The sequence below is a fragment of the Acomys minous genome (assembly GCF_964271855.1).
Source record: "Acomys minous genome assembly, chromosome: 18".
Lineage (NCBI taxonomy): Eukaryota > Metazoa > Chordata > Mammalia > Rodentia > Muridae > Acomys > Acomys minous.
The window spans coordinates 61,423,523-61,449,265 of NC_140501.1; the positions used below are offsets into that span (position 1 = coordinate 61,423,523).

General features: G+C 42.2%; 1 protein-coding gene across 2 annotated transcripts in view; it reads right to left on the minus strand.

The window, feature by feature from the left end:
* The window catches only part of IFT88 (intraflagellar transport 88), a 91,007-nt gene that overhangs the window by 30,927 nt on the left and 34,337 nt on the right, over positions 1–25,743 (minus strand). For both annotated transcript variants that reach the window (XM_084767476.1, XM_084767475.1), the window contains exons 14-21: positions 23,409–23,495; positions 14,623–14,722; positions 10,466–10,552; positions 8,749–8,935; positions 5,844–5,952; positions 3,825–3,975; positions 3,017–3,132; positions 1,077–1,129 (exon numbers count right to left, since the gene is read on the minus strand). In XM_084767476.1, coding sequence (XP_084623602.1) covers positions 1,077–1,129; positions 3,017–3,132; positions 3,825–3,975; positions 5,844–5,952; positions 8,749–8,935; positions 10,466–10,552; positions 14,623–14,722; positions 23,409–23,495 — 890 coding nt within the window. The remainder of the gene's footprint in view (positions 1–1,076; positions 1,130–3,016; positions 3,133–3,824; positions 3,976–5,843; positions 5,953–8,748; positions 8,936–10,465; positions 10,553–14,622; positions 14,723–23,408; positions 23,496–25,743) is intronic.

Below are 25,743 nucleotides of genomic sequence, written 5' to 3' on the forward strand. Positions count from 1 at the left end.
CAAATATTTATCATTCTTGAATAATTCTAGAAGAAAAATCCACGTATTGTGTGGCTGTAACTCAGCGCTCAGGAAGCAGATGAAGGAGCAAGGCTGCTGAGTGTAGGTCAGCCTGACTGCACAGCGAGATTCAGGCCAGCCACGGCTACACAGGGACACTGGCTCTCAGAAGAACAAAAAACAAACAAACAAACAAAATCTAAAAAAGTTTAGAGTAGAAGCGAATGGTTGAAATTTAGTTTTTACTTCTCAACAGAAATAATTAAGTACCTAGCTTTAAGATCGATGCACAGCTTGGGCTGTGACTCAGTGGTCCTGCACAAATGAATGTGCACCTCGCAGTCAAACTGTCCATCTGACAGTAGCCATGGTAGTGTTAGAGTGAGCCCTCTAGTGCTTGAGGGCAGCACTAAGTTTGTGATGTATGCCTGGGCCACTCTGAAGACACTGACAGGCATCAGTGAGCACGGACAACCTCAGCTGTGCTTCCTGTGGGGGCAGGGACTCTTCTTGGGCATTTTCTGGTCTATGGGACTGTTTATAAACGTCACACTGACCTTCTAGTTGAATCTGGCATTTTAAGCTACAGGCATCTCCATTAGGACAGAAACACAAACCTCTGAACCTAGTGAACTTTGTTGTAAATTATACATAGTTCCTGCTGTCCCAGTTCTGCATTAAGAATCACTCAGGCAGAAAATGGAAATAGAAACTAATATAAAAAGAATATGCGGTGGCTAACCCTGAGAAACAACCCATTTTTAGGGGAATTACTGGAACACATGATTAACCTCATGTTGCAGGCTGGGTGTACTCAGTGGTAGAAGGCTTGCTCTTAAAATCAAACCCAGTGCCGGTCCCCACCCTTGCCCCAAACAAAAACAAAACACCCCCACTTTGTAAGCATAACTTTTTCTACATTTAGTAATTATTTTTATATGATACTGTTCAATTATGTGTACTTATTTAGAAAGTTAGTGTTTAATAAACATTCAACTGGAACACATTTATATGTGAAATTACCTAAAAGAAAAGACACAAACTAAATAAGGAATGAATAAAGTCAAAATATTTACCACTTCTTCTAAAACAGCTAGCTACCATCAGCTGCCATTTCACTTGTGTAGGTCTATAAAAGAATGAAATTAGTGGAAATTAGAAACGAAACAAAAATAATGAGACAGTGAAGCAGACTCATTAAGCTTTCTACCTATAATTCCTTTTAATACTTCTGACCTTTTGTTTATTTAATACTTATTAATAATACACAAGCTCACAAGTTTAGAGCCTAAAAATTATTTGAGCTTATGTCAGAACAACCAGGCTTTAGTAAAAAAAAAAAAAAAAAAAAGGAGTGAAAGAGAATTCTATTTATTCTATTCTATTTATGAAAAAAAAACCTTATACAAGAACCACATTCTTTCCTAAAGTGAATAAGCATAACCAGGATCTCTGGAGACTAACATTACAAACGCCCAAGACAGGCATAGTGGCACATGCTTGGATTCCCAGCGCTCATGAGAGGCTGAGGCAGGAGGAGTGCTGTGGCTTTGGAGCCATCCTTGCCTATGCAATGAGTTCTAGGCTAGCCTGGGCTACAGTGGGAGATCCTATCTCTGAAAAACAACCCTTCAGCCTAAGATCTGAATGAGAAACAGCCTAAGGAATTGCTTAATACCCCCCCCTCTTCAATTCTCCTTTCTGCCCACCTAGTGGCTTCCAGACAGCCTGCCAATCCCACCCTAGTTTGATCAAGCCTACCAGCTTTGGGGTTGGACAGAGCTGGCCTTCAATCTCAACAAGTATTAATTTTAAGCCTACTTCCCACAACCTACCCACTGCAATCTACATAAAATACGTAGTTAACTGTGTTACATTTATCCTTGGAGCCTGTTACTTCTCCACCCACGTGCTATGTCCAGGGTTCTAACCCAGTTTATACACCTTGCAGCTCCTTTCTGACTCCTCAATCCTCTTCACTAGGCCTTGCCAAACCTTTACCTTCAGCAAATCCAGGCAGTAGCACGGCTCCTTGTGCTAGACCCCAGGTCACACACACTCCCTTTGTGAAAAGCCATCCCAACCTCTGACACCCCCCCCCCACAACCTGCAGAGTCTACTGTTGTACACCAGCTCCTAACACAGTTATATTAGGTAATTACTTTTTATTACAAACTGTCAATGGAGAGTTTGACTGTGAAGTGCACAATCATTTGTACAGCACCACTGAGTCACAACCCCAAGCTCTGAATTGATCTTAAAGCTCGCCACTGAATCTACACAGACATTACTTACATCTCTGGGCCTTTTGCTATCCTTCTACTGAGTCCAAATTACACCTCATCTCATTATTTAATCTGGCCAAAGACCAAGCAGGGTATAATACATTCCAGTTATGTTTGAATCAGACATGTGGAAAACATTCTGATGTGAACTTAAAAATATATTTAAGCAGCAGGGAGTGGTGACGCATACCTTTAATCCCAGCACCCACAATGTACAGCAACTGTAAATTGAAACCAACACAACTTCCTTTTATTAAGACTTTTCTAGCAATAAAGTGGTCCTAAGACCGAGAAAGTCAGTTTCTGATCTGTAAATAAATTCTACTTGCTCACTGAGGTGCAGATAAGGAAAACAGATAAAGTATATTATAAAAGGTATTTAAAATTCTTATGCAACAGAAAATATATTTGCTACAATAGAGACAAAATAAGATGAACAAAATACAAGAAAATAAAAACAATTCATTAAGGTATTTTCCTGAGCCAGGTGTTGTGATGCACGCCTGCAATCCTAGCACTTAGGGAGGCAGAGGCAGGCAGATCTCTTAAGAATTCGAGGCCAGCCTGGTCTACAAAGTGAGTCCAGGACAGCCAAGGCTACACAGAGAAACCCTGCCTCAAAGAAAAAAAAAGGTATTTACATGAATTTATTAGGCCTATCAAATACTAATTTTTTTAGGGGTAAAAATAGTCTCAATGCAAGACATTAACTATAAAGTCCAGTTACTTACTGTATAAGGGAAGCTCTTTCAAAGTACTGAATGGCTTTTTCACAGAACTGGGTATCAATGTAATAAGCGCCAAGCCACTCAATGACCTCAATGTTAGAAGGGAAATACCTGTATGACTAGAGAAAACACAGGTGATAATGTAACTTCAGTAGCAATACAGAGTATATTCCTGATGACGTTATCTGATAAACAGATTCATTTATAAAAAGTATGAGTTATAACAGAATTTTACAAGTTTTAAAACTACACAAGACTTGAAAAACTTAGGCATACTTGACAGTCTTCAATTATATATGACTTTCATTTTAATTAAAATAAATCAAAGCAGTTGGGCGTGGAGGTACACACCCTTAATCCTAGCACTCGGGAGGCAGAGGCAGGCCGATCTCTGTGAGTTCAAGGCCAGCCTGGTCTACAAAGTGAGGCCAGGACAGCCAGGGTTTTTACATAGAGAGGCCCTGTCTTGAATCCCCCCCCTCCGGCCCCCAAAATAGAATCAAAATTATAGTTCAAGAATGTTTATTAAGCCGGGCATGGCGGTGCATATCTTTAGTCCCAGCACTCAGGAGGCAGAGGCAGGTGGTTTGTCATGAATGCGAGGCCAGCCTGGTCTACAAAGCAAGGTTAGGACAGCCAAGGCTACACAGAGAAACCTTGTCTCAAAAAATGAAAAAAAAAAAAAAAGGAATGTTTTATTTTACCTCGATCATGATTAGTTTTAAACTAATAAGCCTTTCTAAAATTTTATGGCCCATTCCCTTTAAAATGCATAAAATGTCAGAACCTAGAAGTGAGAGGACACACCTACCTCATAGTAATACTGGAATGCTTGGGACTTGTCTCCCTCGCTGTCGTATAACTCTCCCAGTTTAGACAGAGCTTGGGAATCAGTTGGAACAACGCTGATCAACTGCCACAGCCATTTAATAGCTTGATTGGGATTTTCCATTAACTCGTATCTTAGACAATGTCAGTTAAGATTTAGTCACCAACAAGTAAAACTGGAAATATCACAATGAAAATGCTTCTGGGCCTCGGGAACATGCTGTCTGCACTGTTCATTCTAGATCTCTCCAGGAGGCAGGAAATAGAGCTGCTCTATGCAGAAACACCTTTGTCCCCTCTCTAAGATACTCCCCTTTGGCTCTCTTTAATTTCATGTAAATATATTCAGGAACATTAATAGTTTTAAGCACTAGATGTAGACTTAACTTTTTTCACAGACATTTTAGAGCAGAAAGCAGCACAGTTATTGCTTATGTATTTATTATAATGTTTTTGCAGAGCTGGAGATGGAGTCAGGGCCAAATGTCTAGCAGAATTCTTCAGAGCACTGTCTAGAGATGCCTCCATGTTTGTTCAATGACTCCAGCTCTCTCATGTTCCTCAGCACACAGGTTTGTCTTCCTGCATTTTTCTTACGTGTTTCCCCTAAGTATAGTATAAACCTAAGACAGGGCATTTGCTTTCAGTAGCTTCCTTTAGTAGTCAGGAAGTCCCTTGCATATGCGCAAGTACTTTGAATCAATATTTATTGGCTTATATTGAACTTATATTGATGTTCAATGAATAGATTGCTATTCAAAGTTCTGTCAGCAAGAAGCCTTCTGTGGTTTTCAGTTTGGTTTGTTTCAGGGTGTGGTGTTGTCTGGGAGATGAGGTCTAGCCAGACTATTGCTGAGCAGGCCTTGCTCTCCAGAGCCTCTGGCCTCAGCCTCCAAGTAGCTAGGATTGTAGGTACTTGCTACCACACTCAGCTTGCTCTCTTGTTTAACATGACAAATCAAATGTGATACCACGGGATAAAAAATAAGGAGGTTTATTCAAAAAGTCTCATCAACTAACCACTGCCAATCACTAACTAGGCACTACCAGAGTCACGATGTTTAGTGTCAGGAAAAGTGGCCAGCGCTGTACTGGGTACAGCTCAATGGGCAGCATTCACCCAGCAAGTGCAGGGCCCTGCGCTCTATAGTCACTGCTTGAAGCACATAATAAACACAGAAAATAAACAGAATAACTGCAATGCTATCTGCTCTAAAATTTTATAAAAAATTAAAGTATATTTAATCTAAAGTAGAGTGGATAGTACTTACCTCTCTGACATTTACATGAAGCCTATCAGGGTAATTGCATGAAAATATGAAAAACCTACCTAAACGTTAATTACTTCTTCCCATAGCATGGTCAAAGTTTATCACAATGAGAGAAATCAAAGTGCTTTTCCAATACAGTGCGAGGCATTAAAAACATTAACACATGTCTGCTTTTCTAACTGTTGAGTGGGGAAAACCAAAGAGCCCGTGGGACAGAGGCTGACGGGCCAGCAGTACTTTACAGTAGTGTACATACGGAGTCCAAACACAGGCTCTGACCCTGCACACATGGCGCACTCAGCATGAGCGCTGATGAACACGGCCATGCAGCACAGAAGAATTGTGAGGGTGACAGTTTTCAGCGAGCTATATGCACTATCTCTATACTCCTAATGCAACAGTACTAACTACCATGAGTCTTCAATATGCTACGTGAATCAGAATTAATACAATGCTAAAGCATTTAATTAACTTTCAATCAGAACTTGTGTGTACTCAAAATGTTGACTTCAATTCCTTCAATTTTTTAAAATAAAAATTAACAACTAATAGGCTGAATTTTTAATTCCTCTTAGGATTCAAATGATCTTTTACCAACTGAACTACTTTCAGCAGTTTAACCTGTTATATTATCCTCAGCAATTATCTCCATGGCTAATATTATTTAATAATCTATATTCAATTTCCAGTTGAGGGAATTAATAATGCTCTCAAGTTTTTAAGCGAGATACACATTTGCTATCTGGCAAAGAACTTGAGCGCTGTTGCGAAGGATTGCATGCAGTTTCAGGAAGGAGTCCAAGGCTTCATCCAGGCGGTTTAGCTTCTTATAGGTGAGGCCTTGAGAGGAAGAGAGCAGCAGTTCATCAGCAAAACTGTACTCAAAGCACAGGATAGATATTTAAACATATGCAAATATTCACCCAGAAAAGAGAATGAAAGTGAACTGAGGCATTACAAAAACAAACAAACAAACAAACGGGCAGCTGGAGAGATGGCTCAGAGGTTAGGAGCACTGGCTGTTCTTTCAAAAGTCCTGAGTTCAAGTCCCAGCAACCACGTGGTGGCGCACAACTGGCTATAGTGAGATCTGATGCCCTCTTCTAGTAGGCAGGCACACATGCAGGCAGAGCCCTATGTACATAATAAATAAATGTTAAAAACAAAAACAATAAGGGATGAGGTTTCTCCAAGCAGACAGACATGCTACAGACAGCGTCTGTGGTTTTGAGGTGTGTGTGGTAGGGTAGGGAGCACAACACTAAGCAGACAGGAGCCAACCAATAGACTCACAGAGTGGACTTAGTACTTGAGATACGGTCCAGCTTAGACATCTTAAGTCAGTGGCGATGAAGGGATAGTGTGATGGACCGTGGTAGGACTGCTGGGTTGTGCAGGATGGGGACAAATGTAGGTCTTTACTTCATTACAAAAAGAAGTCAAAAGACGTAGGAGAAGTGGGGCTAATTAGGAAAAGGAAAGGGATCAGCAGGAGTGGAACGTAGGAGAGGGGAGTGAGACAGAGGAGGTAAGTAGGATAGGAATACATTATGTTCATGCAAATGTCATGAAAACGCCTATTATTATATATGCTTAACACTTGCTAGTAAAACATTCTAAATAGTCAAAATTTACTTTTAAGTCACACCAGAAAAATAAAGCTGTAAGATTCTTAAAATATCTAAAATTTATAAAGTTTTAAAAAACTCAGCATCTAAGTAGGTAATCAGGCTCCCCTAGGAAGGCCTCTCTGCCCGCAAACCCACTCCAGACCTCAGGCGCCACATGCTGCATTCCTTCGCCCTCTTCTCAGTGGTGTGCCTCAACTGGCCTCTTCTCCCCTCGTTCCAGACCTCATCTCCAGGTTTGGCGTGGGTCCTGCTCCTTTTATCAGGCAGACAACTGAGTAACAGGCCAACCTTTGACTGAACAGACCCATCCAGACTGCTTGCTTACATAAAGCACTGCCCATCACTGTCACTAGTGAACACAGATTCTACTCATTGTTTCCTCTTTCTGTGTCATGTACATGTATGTGTGCATGCACACATGTACGCAGACATGCTAGGCCAGAGATCCATGCTGAGTGTCTTCCTTAAGTACTCTCCACACTATCTTCTGAGGCAGGGCCTCTTACTGAACCTGGAGCTTACCCTCTGTCTAAACTACTTTGCCAGCTAGCTCCAATTAGCTGCCTTTTTTTGCTTACCAAGCAATGGACCACAGGCATGCGCTGCATCGCCTGGCTTTTTAGGTGAGTGCTGGGGATCAGAACTCAGGTCCTCTTGCTTGTGTGGCAACAGCCATCTCCCCTGCCTATCCCCCACTCAGTTTTTAATCTGAAAATTGCTAAACACCAGGAAATAGTTTATAAGAGCATCAGACATCCAAGGAAAGGTAACAACAACAACAACAAAAAAAACAAAAAAAAAAACAAAAAAAAAAAAAGAAAGAAAGAAAGAAAGAAAAAGAAAAGACATGAAAACCACCCCCAAACCAAAAATACAAACAAAATTCATTATCAAATAACAACACATGCAGAAAGAAGCATATTTAAAAGAAACATCAGTAACTAAATAAACTAGTCCAGAGCCTGGGAATGGTGTTGAAAGCCTTAAATCCCAGCACTTGGGAGGCAGAGGCAGGCAGATCACTGTGAGTTCGAGGCCAGCCTGGTTTACAGAGTGAGTCTGGGACAGCCAAGGCTACACAGAAAGACCCAGTCTTGAACCTTGCCCCCCCCCAAAAAAAAACCCAACCAAACAAAGAAACTAGCCCAGTATTACAGATATGCATTTGTTTGCTATACTTTGGAAATAACAGTACCCATACCAGGCGGCCTCTGAAGGACAGGAAGGTGATGAGGTGGGAATGAGCTTTTGTGTCTTTGTTGTTGGTTTTGTTTTTTGTTTTTTGAGACAGGGTCTCTCTGTGTAGCCTTGGCTGTCCTGGACTCACTTTGTAGACCAGGCTGACTCGAATTCACAGAGATCCACCTGCCTCTGTCCCTCACAGTTCTGGGATTACAGGCGTGCGCCACTGCGCCTAGCTGCTTTCATGTCTTGTAATGTACAAGTACAAGTAATACAAACAAAAATCTGAGATGCTGGAGAGGGGGCTTAGTGGTTAAGAGCACTGACTGCTCTCACAGAGGACCCAGGTTTAGTTCCCAGCACCCATGTGGCAGCTCACAACTATCTGTAACTCCAGCTCCAGGGAGTTGTGCCTCTGTGACTTCCAACCACACACGTGCTGCACAGACAGCCATGGAGGCAAAAACATCCACACACATAAAATAAAAATAAAAAATATTAACAATTCTAAAGCACATTTGGCAAAATGTTAAAATGTGTCAAGCTTTGCCATTAAATACCCTCTCCAAGTGCTTTTTGTATATTTGACATTTTTCTTAATTAAAAAGGAAGATGGGAGGGTTTTTTGTATCTATTTGGAAGAAGCTGAAAAACATCATCTCATATCATCAGAAACTTGGGGACATAGTCTCCTGTCTGTGGTAGATATAGAGATGAGAAGTCTTTTTGGAGAGCACCCTAACACTGACCCAAGCTTTACATAGCATGGTTTTCGTTTGAACCATTAACTCCACGTAGAGAGTCGGCAACTTGTAGAACTTACCAATGTTATAAAGGGCTTCAGTACAAGAAGAATCATTTCTTAAGGCCTCTTTATAGAACTCAGCTGCCTTCTCATAATCACCATTTGCAAACACTGTATTCCCTTTATTGGTAAGAGCAGATGGGTTATATCTATCCGAGTTCACAGCTAAATCTGCATAGCTGCTGGCTTGGGTGAATTCATTCTCCTAAATGAAGCATAAAAGATAGACTAAATTTTCTCAAGTCTCCTCAGAATGTTCTGAGATTACTGAATGATAAACAGACTTTCTGAGATTATAAATGATGAATGGAAACAAATATTTTAAGTATCTGGGTTTTGACAGGCTGTTTGTAGTTGTCAAGTTCAAACAGGCGAGTTTCTTATGGCTGGCTTTCCTAGTCTCAGGGTTTGATAACAACAGTATTTATACGTAGGTGGTTCCATCTTCAACGCCCAAACCCCGTGTCCTCATTTGCTGCACACTGCCTTCCCACCTGAAGCCCTGAAATAGCTGGAGGGCCTCAGCCGTCCCCTGCTCTGCACCTGGCTGCGTCACCCACTAGGCATCTGCACCTAGGCCCGGGCGCTGCCTCCTCTCTCAGCCAAAGCTTGAGCAGACATTGCCTTCATTCCCATGATGCCCACGGTCCCTTTATTTCACTGTGGCATGGTCATCTGTGTCAGGCCAGCTCAGTGAAATGAGACCTCCCTTTAAAATGCCTAAGTTGGAGTTGTCACTGTTGCCTCCCTCCAGGATACTTTTCCTCCCCTCAACAGAAACCCTGTGTCCATTAGCAGCCGTGCTCTACTTTATCTCTGCCCAGCCTCTGGAGACCTGTATTCTTTCTACCTCCCTTCCTAGCCTGGGCACTGCCTCTTAAGTGGGGTCTTTGTGTCTAGTTCTTGATGTGTCTGTAAGGTCCCTGTGCCCTGTATTAATAGTCTGTTGCTTTTAATGGCTGACTAAACTCCAATGTATAGGATACCACATTTGGTTTACCCCTTTGTTGCTGATACATACTTCAGGTGCTTTCATTCTTTTTGGTTGTTATGAATAATGCTGCTGTGCACATCTATGTGTAAGTCTGTGTGGACTCTGAACTATAACTGACATGAAAATTGGTACCAAGAAGTGAAATGCAGCTGTGAAAGAAGTAGCACATTGTCTTCTGGACAGCAAACAGAAGTGAGAAGGGCCGTGAAGGCTGTCGCTGAGGACTGCGGAGGTGCGGAGCTCAGTGGAGCCTGCAGAGCTGGGAAGGAGCTGCTATCTGAGGCTGAGCAAAGGGCAAATCAAGTTTGTAGTTGGAAGGCAACTGGCATACGTGCGCCCACCTCCTTCCAGGCATCCCTGTGATTGGCACCTAGTAGGCACTCCATCAGTGCTTGCCATAGATGGCACTGTGCAACCCTAAGTCATTCAACCTGGGGTACCACCTTCTCCATCACTAGCACAGTGGGCTGAAATGTCTCTCGTTCAGCTTGCAGCTGCCAGTCCATAATTCATGGTGTTTCCCTCACTACCAGTTTTTCTCCCTCACTTCTTTAGACACAGTCTTTTCACTCATGTCGCAAACTCAGCCCCCGGCAGCACTTGCCCTAGACAGGTCCTTAGCGTACTTCATCCCATTTACACTTTGCTCCAGGCTTTGCTGGAGGCCTTTCATTAGGCAGAAATTTAGAAATGTAAAAATATCACATAAACAACTCTTAGTTGTAAATAAGCAAAACCTACCAGATAATACAGGAAGGAGAGGTTGGTTGCTGCTGCGCTTTTCACTCTGCTATCCTTCTTTTCAAACATCTTCAGTGTGTCGACAGCCTAGAAACAGAATGCCTGAAGTCATCACCACAGTCATACAGCGCTAGCCAGAGGGGTCTGTGTGGGGTGGGAGACAGCGAGTACAGGGGGAGCAGCCATGAGTTCAAGACAGTGTAGACAAGATGAGAATTTCATTCAGGATAAGAATTTATCAAACGGGAAGACAGATGTTCTATAACAAGAAATTAGAACTGAATTTGAGAGCACACAGATGGATTTAACAGAAGATTAGACAAAGCTGAAGAAAGGGCTGATGGCTGGGGAAAGCCCAGCTGCGGACACTGAGCCTTGTGAGTCAGAGAAGCAGAACGGCTGAAATGAGGTCCTCGAACTTTTACTCAACATGGTCTAATTTCCTCCTGACAGAATATTCTTTTTTCTTTTTAAGTCTTTTTTTTCTTTGGTTTTTCAAGACTGGGTTTCTCTGTGTAGCCTTGACAGTCCTGGACTTGCTTTGTAGACCAGGCTGGCCTCGAACTCACAGTGATCCAACAGCCTCTGCCTCCTGAGTGCTGGGATTAAAGGCGTGCGCCACCACCGCCCGGCCTGACAGAATATTCTGGGCCTTCTGGTTGCAGCTATTACACACCAATCTATAATCAATTTCCAATACAGAACAACCAGAAAATTTATATAAAACTCTATAAACAACTTGGACTAGCACTGGAGAGCTACTGAGGTAACCAGAACTTGAGGAGCAAGAGCCCACAAAACATTCTGAATAAAGCACAGCAAAAGGATGAATATATTTTAAGAAAAATGTCCTTTAGAGAGAACACGAGATAGAGACAAGCACAGAGATACAGGCTTTTATAAATGTATCCTAGGTGCTCAGAGAAGGGAAATGAATGGCTGAACAGTTTTCAAAATCAATAACAGAAAACAATTCTGGGAATGCTATCAAAATATTATCTAAAGCAGATAAATATAACTACATCTTCAAGTCCTGAGAAAGGAAAACACATGTTTAGCCACCTACCAGGTCGGATACAATGCTATTCAAATGGCACGCAGAACAGTTGGACACCTTACATGAACAAGTACATGGAGATCCAACCTAGAAATGACTTTGATATGGGAAGGAAAAGGTACAAGGGGATAGTGGGTGCTATTTTCTTCCTTTTTAAAAAAGACATTTATTCTTGACGTCTTGGTATCTCCTATTTATGGCAAGCACTTGTGTCTCAGTAAAATTCCTGCCTCACTTTAGTATTGCCATCAGCTACAGCTACTGCAACTCATGAGAAGAATGTGCCATGCGGTGCATGCTGATGCAGGTTTGTTAGAATAAGGATTTTTAAAATACTGGATTCCAAGGCTAGAGGTGTCAATTAGAGGCACAGTGCCTATCTAGAATGTGTGATGGTCTTGGTTTGATGCCTAGCATCACAAAATAAACAAACCAAAACCCTTATAAAGGGTTTTGATGACTTTAAAAAACTGTTAGACACTTCTAGGCTAGTCTAACACTAGAGAAGCACCACCCAAACATCATGTCCTGTCTTTTCAAGCTGAAGGAGGATAACGGTGAGCTAGAGGCCAGCTTAGGCTTCAGAGCAAAACTCTGTAGCAAAAAAACAAAAAACAAAACAAAACTGCCACACACACACCCAAACAACACAAACAACAACAACAAACAGGAAAAAAGGTATTCTGCATGAGAGGAACAAAGTAAGCAGGAGATAACAAGATCTGGGTTAATTTTAACTGAAAAAGTTAAGAGTGCTTATTTTTTAAAGTTTTATTTTATTATTTTACATGTATCAGTGTTTTGCCTACATGTATGTCTAGGCACCACTTATGTGTCTGGTGCTCATGAAGGCCAGAAGAGGGCATCAGATCCCATGGAACTGAAGTTACAGATGGTTCTAAGCCGCCATGTGGGTGCTGGGACCCAAACCCAGATCCTTCGGAAGAGCAGCCAGTCTCTGAACTGATGAGCTGCCCCTCCAGCACCGAGAGTGCTTACTTTTGAATGGACAGTTATAAACAAGAACCATGTCAATGTACTATTGACCTTCTCTAAAGACAGAATAAAATAAAATAAAACGCCAAGAGAAAGCAGATAAATAAAATTTCCCCAGTCTGTCATCTTCATATTCATAAATTATTTTTCAGGTCCCCAGATCACTCCGGCAAGATAATAGAGACCAATCTGTCTCACATCACACGACTCTACTGCAACAACTCACAGTGGCTGTTTGTTTGTTTGTTGTGTGTTTGATACAGGGTCTCATGGCACTCAGGCTGACCAATAGCTGAGGAGACCTTGCCCTTCTGATCCTCCTGCCTCCAGCTCCCCAGTGCTGGGATTAAAGGCATGAGCCACTGAGGCTGATGGTGGGGTTTAAAAAGGATTTATTTTTATTATTTTTTTAATTGTATGTGCCCTTGAGTGGTTATGTGCAGGTGACCAAGGAATCAAGAGGAGATTGTCAGATCCCCTATGGGAAGTTGTGAGCCACCAGATGAGGGGGCTAGAAACCAAACTCAAAAGAAACACATGCTTTTACTCTCTCTCTAGGCCCTGAGAGTGGTGTTTTTTTAAAAATTAAGTTATTTATTTACTTTATATCCCAATTATAGCTTCCCCTTCCTCCCTGCTCCCAGTCCCTCCCTCTCACCTCCCTATCTTTTCTCTTCTCAGAGGACAGTGCTGTCTTTTTAAATGGCTAATGGTGTGATGATAAAATGACAGAACAGATAGAAGGATTTTCTGAACGTTTTTGGTGTTTTGTAAATATTAAAGACATAAACTTAAATATGGTGATTAATCCGTGCAATTACCCACTCCATGGCACTATAGAAATATTAGTCCTTTCACTACTGCATGAACACAAGGTTACTCCACCCTGTTCTTATTCTGGTGTTCTCCCCGGTCCCTGGAGAACAATTACTCCTTTCTGTTGTCTTCTAGACAGGAGGGAGGAAGGTCCTTTACTCTGCTGTGGTTTTCTCTGGCCCTTGCTGTCTGAGTTGAATGAAGTTTTGGATTTCAGGCACATCTGACACTGACCATCAGTCTTATAAACTAGTGAACCAAGTGCAGTTTGCTTGTTCTATTTTGGTTCTCTCTCTCTCTCTCTCTCTCTCTCTCTCTCTCTCTCTCTCTCTCTCTCTCTCTCCCTCCCTCCCTCTCTCTCTCTCTCTCTTCCTCTCCCTCTCCCTCTCTCTCTCCCCCTCACCCCCAAAACAGGGTATCCCTGGCTGTCCTGGACTCGCTTTGTAGACCAGGCTGGCCTCAAACTCACAGCAATCCACCTGCCTCTGCCTCCCGAGTGCTGGGATTGCAGGCGTGGGTCACTTCCAGCCCTTTTCTTAAAACTCTGCAATCCTCTGCTTTTATCTCAGCTCTGCTTTACTTGGGCCAGTGTATTGGGTGACTAGTCAGGCAGTAAACCGTCTTAAGTCAATTTGTACATTTTGGAAGCTGCTAACCCGCACTGCTGGTTCACTCAGGAATTTAAGTTTTATTCCTTTTCAAGTCTCTGAGGGGCATTGAAGACAAGATAGTATAGTTTTACAACCAGCTTAGTTGGTTAGGGGATAAGATCGTTTTAGGTCAAGATAAAGAAGTTAATCTATTAGAGTTGAGATAGGATAGATATTGAATTTCATTGGAAATTTAGACCCAACAAGACAGGAAAGACATTTACTTCAAACTGGACGAATGCAGATGGCCAAGTCACTATGAATGTAACATGTATAGAACTCATTATTCTCATGATTGTCACATGGTTCTCCCTGCTGTACGTAGTTTGCTTTATACATGTGTAATAAAATAAATGTATAAAAAAACACTATTTGGGCTCCCTGCACACACTGGCTTCTACAGGCCTTGGCACTTTGCACAGCAGTCTGGAAATTTCAATGCCTGGACCAGCATAAAGTTTGGTAATTTAACTATATGCTATATATGCAAAGTATTTACATTTTAAGAAACAGAACCAACATGTCAAAACTTTTCAGAGTTTACAGGTGGGGTAGAGCACTTCAATGACAGTCTAGAAAGCAGTTTCCCTGTATTCACTGCTTGGACCAGCTAACATGTGAAACAGCACTGCACTTACTTGGTTAAAGTCCTTTTGCCTCAAGTATGTAATTGCTTTGTTAATCTCCAGATCATTGGCCAGCTCCACATACTGAGAGGCTTTCACCACTTCCACACACCTGTAAGAAAGGTGAGACAAAATGGAGCACTTGGTTTCATTTCAGTTATTTATGTTGCTGACTCCCCCATTCTTTCTCTCTCCATGTGGGGTGTGTGTGTATGTGTGTGTGTGTGTGTGTGTGTGTGTGTGTGTGTGTGTGTGTGTGTTTACAATGTATGTACCCTTTTGTTGGGTGTACAGTGTGTATATGTGCACATATGGAGACCAGAGAGCAATGTCAGCTGCCATCCTCTATCATTCTCCACCGTGACCATGGCAACTCTTATGAGAGAAAGCATTTAACTGGGGCCGGCTTACAGTTATCACCATGTGGGGGAGATGGCGGGAGGCACGGCACGCATGGTGCTGGGGAAGCAGTTGAGAGCTAAATCCTGGTTTGCAGGCAAGTATGAACAACTTGAGAAAAAGAAAAGCATCCTAGGACAAAGGAACAATATTCTAAAAATGTAGAAGGCCAGCAAGCTGGACCTATTTAAGAGATTCAACTGCTGTATGGGGCAGAAAGCACTCAAGGAGTAGAAAGAAAAATGGCCCAGGATGCAGGCAGAAGCCACATCATTCAGAGTCTCTGTGGCAAGAAAAAGAATGTACTCTGTACTCTCAAACAAGGACTGAGGATGGTAGGAAAGGTGTCAGCACAATTCTAAACTCAGAAAAATTATTCTAACAGTTTTAGTGAGAATTTTGGTTTCTTCAAAACTCCAGTTATTGGCTGGAGAGATGGCTCAGCAGTTAAGAGCACTGGATGCTCTTCCAGGGGACCCAGGCTCAATTCCCAGCACCCACACGGCAGCTCACACCTGTCTATAACTCCTGTTCCAGGGGATCTGACACCCTCACACAGATGTACATGCAGCCAAAGCACTAATATATACATAAAATAAAAATAAGTACATTTAAAAAATAACCCAGTTATGTTGGAAATATGTTTTTGTTTTAATTCCAGGTGTGGGATATGCGGCTGCTTCAGTTTGTCCACAGCAGCTAACTGATTTGTCTCATGCTCTAGGAGGAGTGTGAATTTGCCAGCTGAAAATAGTTTACATCTGGAATTCTAGAGACTCTAGAGAGGACACAAAACAATTCCAGAGCCCTGAGAGAAGTGGCAGCAGCTGCTGCTGCTGCTGCTGCTTGTGCTGTTCGCTATTCGCTGGTTGCTGGTTGCAGGTTGGAAATATCCTGAGGGTGAAGATTGGACTTGCCCCAAGGAACCCAATGCCCCGAATCAGCAGGAAGCAGTCTGAGAGATCTATGGCCCCTTTCCCTCTGTCTTTCCTTCTCTCCTACCTAGTATTTTGGGGCAGGGGTGGTGCTGGAAGGGATTGGGGCAGGAAGGGTGGTAGGTAAAAGAACCCAATAAAGTATCCAACAAGCACAGTTACAGACAGTCACGGAGACCAGTCAGAAGCTAGGCAGACAGAATGACGAGTCCTGAACCCACACAGGTGACCCTGACTTAACGAAGACAGGGCTGCCCTATACTCTGGATCCCTGTGGTGAGTGTGGGTCCAGGTGCACGCTGCATACGGATGCCGCTGAGGAGAAGAGGCTCTCGCAAGCTCCTCGGGTCCTATTTCTTGCTATCACAGCACACAGAATTGTACCAGTTTATCACAAAGAACATTAGTAAAGACATAGATAAAGAATGTGCTGATGGTTCAGTGAGACTGCTCAGTGGTTAAAACACTTGCTGCACAAGCCTGCCAACTTGAGTTCAATCTCCACACTCAACCTAAAGGAAGAAAAGGAGAACAGATGCCACAAAGCTGTTCTAAGATGTTTCTATTCATGCCGTGACACATAGACACAAGCAATAAATAAAGATAATATGATATATCTTGGGTGAGATCTGGAAGGATCCTTAGCAAAGGTCCTTAGCAGGTCTAAGTGGGAATCTGGAGTCTTCCACCTTAAAGTGTATATATATATTTGATATATATTTGGGTAAAATTGCATAATATATTATATATATATAATTTCGTGTGTGTGTGTGTTTGTATGTTCATGTACATGTGCACATTTGTATGTGTGACAGGCTTCAGAGATATGGAACGTTGGGTATACTTTTCCTTCTGCATAAAATATTTATTCTCCTTCCCCTACTTTTATCTTTACTAATTCTTCAGTTCTCAAGCCAGATATCAATACAAGAAGATGTCCATGGCCCCATTTTATAAAATAGGTATTCCTACTATGTGAGGCCATAGTACCCTATAAAGTGTTATTTTATGTCAGGTTAATAATCACTTAGATTGCTTTGTTATCATTAGTTTAATCACTTATCAACTTAGTTCAACTGTAAACTTCTTGATTAAAAAAAACTTAAAATATTTTTTGACCTATCACTGGTCTCAGTAAACAAGTATGTGTTTTTGTTGGGCTGCTGGCTTTCTAAGCATGCCATTAAAACCACAAATGATAAAGAAGACTGATCATTTAGAAAACTCCTACTAGAAAACAATTTATAATAATTTCTTACTGGATTAAAAATTTTCAAGCTAGGCAAATAGCACATGTTTTTAATTCAAGTACTCAGGAGACAAAGGTAGGCAGATCTCTGTGAGTTCCAGGACAGCCAGGGCTGTTACGCAAAGAAACCCTGTCTTGAAAAAAAAATGTTTCCCCTAGAATCAAGACATCTAACAAAATAATACAAAATATAAGAGGTTAGAGGGAATGCAGTCATGGTTTTCTTTTCTTTCTTTCTTTTTTTTTCTGTTTTGGTCCTGGACTTGCTTTGTAGACCGGGCTGCCCTCGAACTCACAGAGATCCACAGTCGCAGTTTTCTAAAGCAGTTTTACTGAGGTGTTTTACTGGTCAGTGTACCAGTTTGTATTACACTCCTAAGTGAGCATCATTGTTTGTCCCACGTGGGCTGCAGCATTCGACAGACAGCACTATTAGAGAGGTGTGTGGAGCTTTAAAGGCAGACCCTGGCACCAGGTATTGACTGATTCTTTATTAACTACTTGACTTAAGCCAGTTGTACTCTAGATTCAAGGAGGCTACTTTTGTCTTGATTATTTTATAAACTCTAATTTCCTTAGTCAAACTGTAGGGTCTTGCAACCACCTCAGACCACGCTTCTGTCAGTAAGTCAATGGCACTCTGTGCAGTCTTCACAGATGTGCTGCTGGTCTCTCTTTGGAAGCAGGTCTCTCACACTGGGGTCAGGTTGTTTGGGATGCATATACATACACACAAATGGTAAGGGTGCCAAAACACTCAATGGAGAAAGCAGTTTCCCAACAAATAGTGCTAAGAACACTGGCCTAATACATGCAAATGAATGAGGTTGCACCTTAACTTAATTCAATTACAACAGTTAACTAAAAACTGATCAGAGACCTAACTGTAAGAACTAAACTAGGTAACTCGTAGAAGAAACCATAAGGCACAAGTTTTAAGACAGGGCTGGTGAGACAGTTCTTCAGGTAAAGGCACATGCCACCAAGGTCCCCACCTGAGTTCTAGCACTGAGACCCACAGCTTAATACAGACTCTCACTCTGGACTGTGACCCGTACCATTTAACAGTCTACACAGTGAACTCTAGGACAGCCAGGACTCCATAGTATCTTGAAAACAAACAAGCAAACAAACTCAAAGCCAGAAACGCTCCAAGAAAACAGGATATTTTCACGACGTTGAGATACACAAAAGTATCCTCAAGAGGACCTACTAACCAAATGAACAGAAACAAGCGCAAGAGTCTTGAATGACTTAACACACAAAAAATAACTGCATGACAAATTAACATACAACACTAATCAGGTACCAGTGAGGTATAAGTCAAATACCACAAATGCTGCAGGCTCTTTAGTTAAGATGAACAACTACAAAATATGCTAAGACTCTCTATATACTGCTGAGGAAGAAGAGCCAGGACTCGGTAGCATCTGCTGGAAGTTGAAGGTACACATACTCTCAAAACTATGCCACATAGTAACAAGGGTCACACCCACAATCATACAGTCATGCTGATACCAGTGTCAAATCCCAACTGAAAACTACCACAATGCCCATTAACACGAAAACAGATATACAGTAATGCAACAATATCAGAAACAATGAACTGAACAAACCACAAGAACAGGGATAGCATCTACAAATACAAAGTCATGGACAAAAGAACACAGGCAGCATTATTCTCTACAATACAGACTCTGTATCATGGTTTAAAGCTAGAAATCTACTCTACAGTGTTCAGAGAAGCCTGCAAAGGTGGTTAAAGCTTGCAATAAACTGCCTAGCATCAGACTCCCAAAGTCTGATAGAGCCTGACTAGGTCAAATTGAACCAAATTTCCCGCTGTACTTCATAGGAAGCGTTTCCCTGGCAGCAGGAGAGCTTGCAAGCATTGCCCCTCCTTGGACCGCAAGTCCAGACTTCAATGGGCTGATATGTTCACAGGAAAAGTAGTTACCTCTTTAAAAACAACCCCATAGCTACAACTTAAAACCTTTTAAGTGAAAATGAGCTTTTAAAAATTGGTTTTAAATGAACAGGAAGTAATCTTTAAAACTCAAAACTGCTTCCTTTTCACTGAATAATTTTAAGCATACAAACACAGAACTCCCCAAGAAGCTAAATTAAACAGAAGACTTCACTGGCATCTGTTTTATAAATGTCAGTTTAAAATGATATAAACAGAACAGCTATCAAATAGCTTAATTTAAATGTTTTATTTAATTTCAAGTCTTAAAAGTGCTCCCAACACTGAACAGCTGTCATGTCTTGAAAAGACTGTGGCTTAATCATTGCCAGCTGGTACAGTGCAAGAAAAGAGCAAAAGGTGGAAAGTATAACACTGACTGTCATGTGGTGTACAGGCTCCTGGAGTCCTGTCTGACTTCCCTCTCACCCACTGCTCGGCCCTGTGCTAAGTCCCACCTGCCTTCTGCCTCTTGTTGCATTTCTTTATTATATTAAGTGACTAAATAATGTTGTTGGAATCCCAACACTTTCACATGTCAAGTAGAAACCTTTTCTTCCTCTAGCCACTTTTAGGATGCAAACATGGTCAAACGTCGTCTCGTAGGCAGGAATAGAGGTTAGGAAACGGGTTTTGACGCATGTGTTCAAATCTGGTTACTTTGACCTGAGATACAGCAGTAGAATCCTCCTTGAGTTTTCCTGTGGAAACCATCTTCTTCTCAAACTAGGAGACAACTTCACCCAAATTCTTCCTTTAACTCTTTTAGGATTTACACATCTCACTCCCCTTCTGGACCTAGGTGCTTCCTAGAAGGGACTGAGACTCCTGATATACTCCATGGCCCAAATTCACTCTCCAGCTTGGACAGTAATGCAGTGCCCAAGGACACCAGGCTGCTGTGGTCATCCAGCATCACATCCCTCTATTAAATCCCACATACACTGCGCAAACTATGGCACCAGCCAAGGGCAATATGTGTAGTAAACATTGAACCCCTAGCCAATGGACAGGACATTCTCCACAGTTGAGTGGAGAGTGGGGTCTGACTTTCATGGGAACTCTGGTGTCCCATATTTAACCACTTCCCCTTGGTGGGGAGGCCTGGTGGCACTCAGAGGAAGGATAGCAGGTTACCAAGAAGAGACTTGATACCCTATGATCATATACAGGGGGAGGAGGTCCCCCTCAGTCACAGTCATAGGGGAGGGGAATAGGGGGAAAATGGGAGGAAGGGAGGAATGGGAGGATACAAGGGATGGGCTAACAATTGAGATGTAATATGAATAAATTAATAAAATATTTTTTAAAAATCCCACATACATAGTTTAAAGATTTATTTATATATGTGGTTTTGTATATGGGTGTTTTGTCTGCATGTATGACTGCACACCAGAAGAGGGGATAGGATCCTATGGGACTACATCTATAGACAGCAGTTGTAGATGATTGTGAGTCACACTGTGGTTGGTGAGAATTGACCTCTGAACCTCTGGAAGAGCAGCCATGCTCTTAACTGCTGAGTCATCTCTTCAGTTCTCTATATTCTTTTCCGTCCTATCACTTCTGTTCCTCTAGAGAGCCCTGACTGATGCAGGCACAGAATGAGAACCTGTCTCACAAGAAAGCGGGGAGGGGCGGCAAGCTGGCTGGCTTAGTGGTGCACATCTGTGATCCCAAAACTGAGGGGACGGAGGGAGGAAGATTCTCCAAGGTCATTTCTAGCTCCTTAGGGGATTCAAAGGCAGCCTTAGGTACAGGAGACCTTGTCTGAAACACATGAAGGAGGTGTAGAACTGCCTAGCTGGCGTGGCCTAAGTCGAACATAACAAAAGCAGTTTAAAAGTATAATTTGAAACTCTTATTTAGAGGAAACGTTCAGCCATATTGGTTGTGAGTTTGGTGACTCCTCGGTATGTCACTTGTAAACTAGCAGTGGGAAAGCTAAGACATTACTACAATAATCTTCATAGTGCCAAAAGAAACAGCCAGAGGAAAATGATGCTCTTGAAAAATTGAAAGCACAAAAAAAGAAACTTTGTGTGAGAAATTCAAGGAAGTCTCAGAAATCAAAGAATCACTAGATAGAAAATAGAAAATCAGAGAAGAAAGGTGACATGGAAGTCTAAAGTCTGATGGAAATTAATATGCAGATGTAAACGGAGCAAATTATCAGAGAGTCTATACAATATGTTTCCCCAAGTTGAACAGAAACAAGGCTATGCAGGGGTCTATGGAATCCTTGAGACAAAGACAAGGAAAAAGACAAGTTTAAACACATGGTTATAGAATTTCAGAGAAAGAAAGCTAGGGGAAAATTTATTAAAAACCTTTAGAAAAAAATACTGGTCACCTGTAAATAGTGGACAAGAGCAGCAACAGGCTTCTAGAAGCAGCAACCCTAGTTAGCACGGGGCGGGACCACAGCGCAGGACAGAGGCCTAGCCTGCAGCAACCCTAGTTAGCACCGGGTGCGGGCCACAGCGCAGGACAGAGGCCTAGCCTGCAGCAACCCTAGTTAGCATGGGGCGTGGGCCACAGCGCAGGACAGAGGCCTAGCCTGCAGCAACCCTAGTTAGCATGGGGCGTGGGCCACAGCGCAGGACAGAGGCCTAGCCTGCAGCAACCCTAGTTAGCATGGGGCGTGGGCCACAGCGCAGGACAGAGGCCTAGCCTGCAGCAACCCTAGTTAGCATGGGGCGTGGGCCACAGCGCAGGACAGAGGCCTAACCTGCAGCCTTACATCTCACCCCCTGCTCCGTTAACAACGCTGGACACATTAGCGCCTGCCTACAGTCTACTACTCAGGAAACTGAGGGAAGAGGCGCTCAGAGGCCAACACCCTGAGAACCTTGTGTCAAACAGTAAGAAAGAAAGGGGGTAAGGAAGGGTGGACCATCAGGGAGACTGACACAAATAGATGTTGAGATTTTTAAACAAAAGGGTTCAGACTGGCAAAGAATTTAAAGCAGACCCCAAGATGACCTCTGGCCCTAAGTCACAGGATGGAAGCAACTTACAGAAACAGAAGCAAAGAGCAATTCAGTGAGAGAGAGAGGGAAATCTGAATGCTCAGTAGGAACAAAGGATGCAAGGTCAGAGTCAGGCAGGCTCACGTCTGTAATCCCTGATGAGGGAGGAGGATTGCTGTGAGTTCAAGAGACTTGTCTGAACAAGGAAGGAAGAATGAATGACAGGAAAGAAGGAAGGAAGGAAGGACAAACAAACAGAAAGAAAGGTAAGAAGGCAACTGGAAAACAAAACAAAACAAAATGTCATGGCCAAACTGAAGCCTCCAGCACAAACTAATCAGGACAGTAAGGTTCAGGTGAGCTGATTCTGAGCACTAACCACAACCTGAAAGACTTTTGTTTTTCTTTCTTTCTTTCTTTCTCTTTCTTTCTCTTTCTTTCTTTCTTTCTTTCTTTCTTTCTTTCTTTCTTTCTTTCTTATTTATTTATATTGGTTTTTCAAGGCAGGGTTTCTCTATGTAGCCCTCACTATCCTGGACTTGCTTTGTAGACCAGGCTGGCTTTGAACTCACGGAGACCCACCTACCTTTGCTTTCCAAGGGCAGGGATTATAGCGTGTACCACCAACACCCACCCAGTTTGTACTTCAGGTTTTAGAGATGCTGCTAAGATGTTATACTTGTTTAGAAATTCAAAATAAGAATTCTATAAAGGTCAGATCTGTATTCAATATAAGAATTAATTTTTAGAATTCCTCAAAGATATTTAAACAAAAACAAGCAAATGAAAAGAAGATTCCATGCAGGAACTAAATGATCCCTACACAAGACACTGCCAGACAAAGCCCATGCTGGGTGTGGGGACAGGAAACTTTTACCTCCTGCTCATGTAACAAATGGTCTAGGATTTACAATTCTGAAGTGTTCTTTCTGGGAAGCAAATTATATACAGGGACAATGGCCTCTTTACAGCTATTACTCAGAATAGGAAGTTTAACACTAATGCCAAAATTAAGGCAGAAAAAAGAAAATGGAGAATAAACCCCTGATTGCAATTTCTACAACAAATGAATCTCAGCACGGTCAACACACTGGCCTTAACCACATGAGCAATCAGACACCTTATGAATATTTCACAGTCACCAATATTAATCTTAACATATAAGATAATCAGCATGGAAAGTATAGGTTGATGCCAACCATCATGCCTCAGTTTGCTAACACCAATATAATATGCAAAAACGCCACATTCACAGTTTTATTGAATTTCACCCTTACCAGTTATAACCCACAGCAAAAGATGCTTCGATCACAGGAGCAATGAGCTTTGCAGCTGTCATAATGTATTTTTCTGCCATGGCTTTCCTATATTACACAAACAAAAAGTTATATTTAGATGTGACAGAACAGTAATTTATACTTAATTTTCAAAAATGGAAGTATAAAGATTATCTATCAAAACTAACACATCATAGAAGCTTACTAGAGGATAGACAGCCATGTAGGAAATGTGTTCATAAAGGCTACGTGTGAGCAGGGTATGCCTCCTCGCACAGGTGGATCTAGGAGTCAAGGCCAGCCTGTTCTACATAGCAAGCTCCAGGACAGCCTGGACTATACTCAGAGACTCTGTCTCAAAAGACAAAAACAAACAGGCAGAAAGTGCCCCCAAACAAAAACTAAAACAAAACAAAAACAACAACAAAAAGGCTAAGAGTAGTAGTGTATATAATCTGAGCACAAGGGAAGTAGAGGCAGGAAGACCATGAGTTTGAGGTCAGCCAGTCACTGGCCACTCTGGATAATTCAGGAAAGCCCTGACCCTCCAAACAAGGGCAAGGGATGCAGCTCAGCACTAGCGCTCTTGTCCTGCATGACTAACTAAGCCTGGGTCAATCTGACCACTGCCACTTCCACATACAGACATGTTTGTAAATAAGACTAAAAACAACTAGCAAACATGACTAGCAATTCGAGTGCCTTCTGGGTTACCTGTGTGCCTTTCTTCTCCTGCTTGATGCCTCTTGACACGGTAAAGAAATAATGAAATACAGACAAGGTTCTGCAGCCATATTTACATAGCCTACCTACAGACATGAAAGTAAGGAAAAGTATAGATAGCCATTAAAGAAATGCTGTATGGGACTGGGCAGACGGCTCAGCCGGTTAGTGTTTGCTCAGCGAGCACAAGGGCCTGAGTTGGGTTCTCTAGCACCCATGTGAAGCGCCAGGTGGCGTGTGCCTGTCACTCCAGCACTGTGATGCTGAGAGATGAGGATCCTGGGGGCTCACTGAGCAGTCACTCCAGCCACTGCTGAGCTCCAGATTCAGTCAGTAAAAGGTGGAAAGGACATGCAACACCAACTTCTGGCCTCTATACTTGCACACCCAGCCCACATATGCACATGAGCATACATCCATATGCATATACATAAAACACACATGTACACAACTCACAAAAAGAAACTAAATGATTTTTGTTGTTGTTGTTCTGTTCTGTTTTGTTTTCAAGTCAGGGTTTCTCTATGTAGCCCTGGCTGTCCTAGAACTTGCTCCGTAGACAGGCTGGCCTCAAATTCACAGGGTGCCTGCTTTTGTCTCCTGAGTGCTGGGATCTGGGTGCTGATTCTGAGTCCCAGTCCTGAATACCTGGGATCAAAGGTATTCACCACTACCACTTAGCTAACATTGTATTATTAAAACAGAGTCATAACATTATTACCTTTGTTTTTGAGACAAGGTTTTAACTATATAGTCTTGGCTGGTCTGGAACTCACCATGTAGGCCAGGTTGCTCTCAAACTCACAGAGATTCACCTGCCTTTACCTCCTAAATGATGGTATTAAACACATGGTCTGGGTCCCCATGCCCAGCTGCATATTACTTTTGAAAGTATGTCTTGGCTATGTGTATATGCAACGTATTTGTATATTATAAAATGCACATTGTCACCATCACTGGAAAATGCCAAGTTGTATTCCAAAGTGGATCTATCAATTCACAGTGAAAGACGGTACTTATCTTAGTCCATCTTCCTGGATTTACAGATAACACTCAAGGGGCTAGAGAGGGGGTTCAGTGGTTAGAGATCACTAGTTCTCTTCCAGAGAACTTGGGTTCAATTCCCAGCACCCGCATGGTGGCTCATAACTCTATCTCCAGGTGATGCGATGCTCTTTTCTGGCTTCCATTGGCAGTGGGCATGCATGTGATATACACATATGCATGCAGGTAAACACCAATCCACATAAAATAAAAATAAATCTTACAAAATGTACGTAGAATGGTGGTTTCCAGAAAGCAGAGTTTGAGTGCAAAGTGGGAGCTACTGCTTAATGAACACAATGGGTGCTGAGTTTTAGGTTTAGAAAATGAGTGATGGAGATTAAGTATTGAGTACTAAGTAAAAGTTCTTAATATTACTGAATTGTATAGTCGAAAAATGATTAAATGAGACAAGTGTGGTGGCACACACCTTTAATCCCAGCCCTCAGAGGCAGAGGCAGGCAAGTTCCAGGACAGCCAGGGCTACATAGAGTCCCTGTTTAAAAAAGAAAAAAAGTAAATGTTTAAGTTTCAGGCACAGTGACTCACATCTGAACCCCCAAAGGCA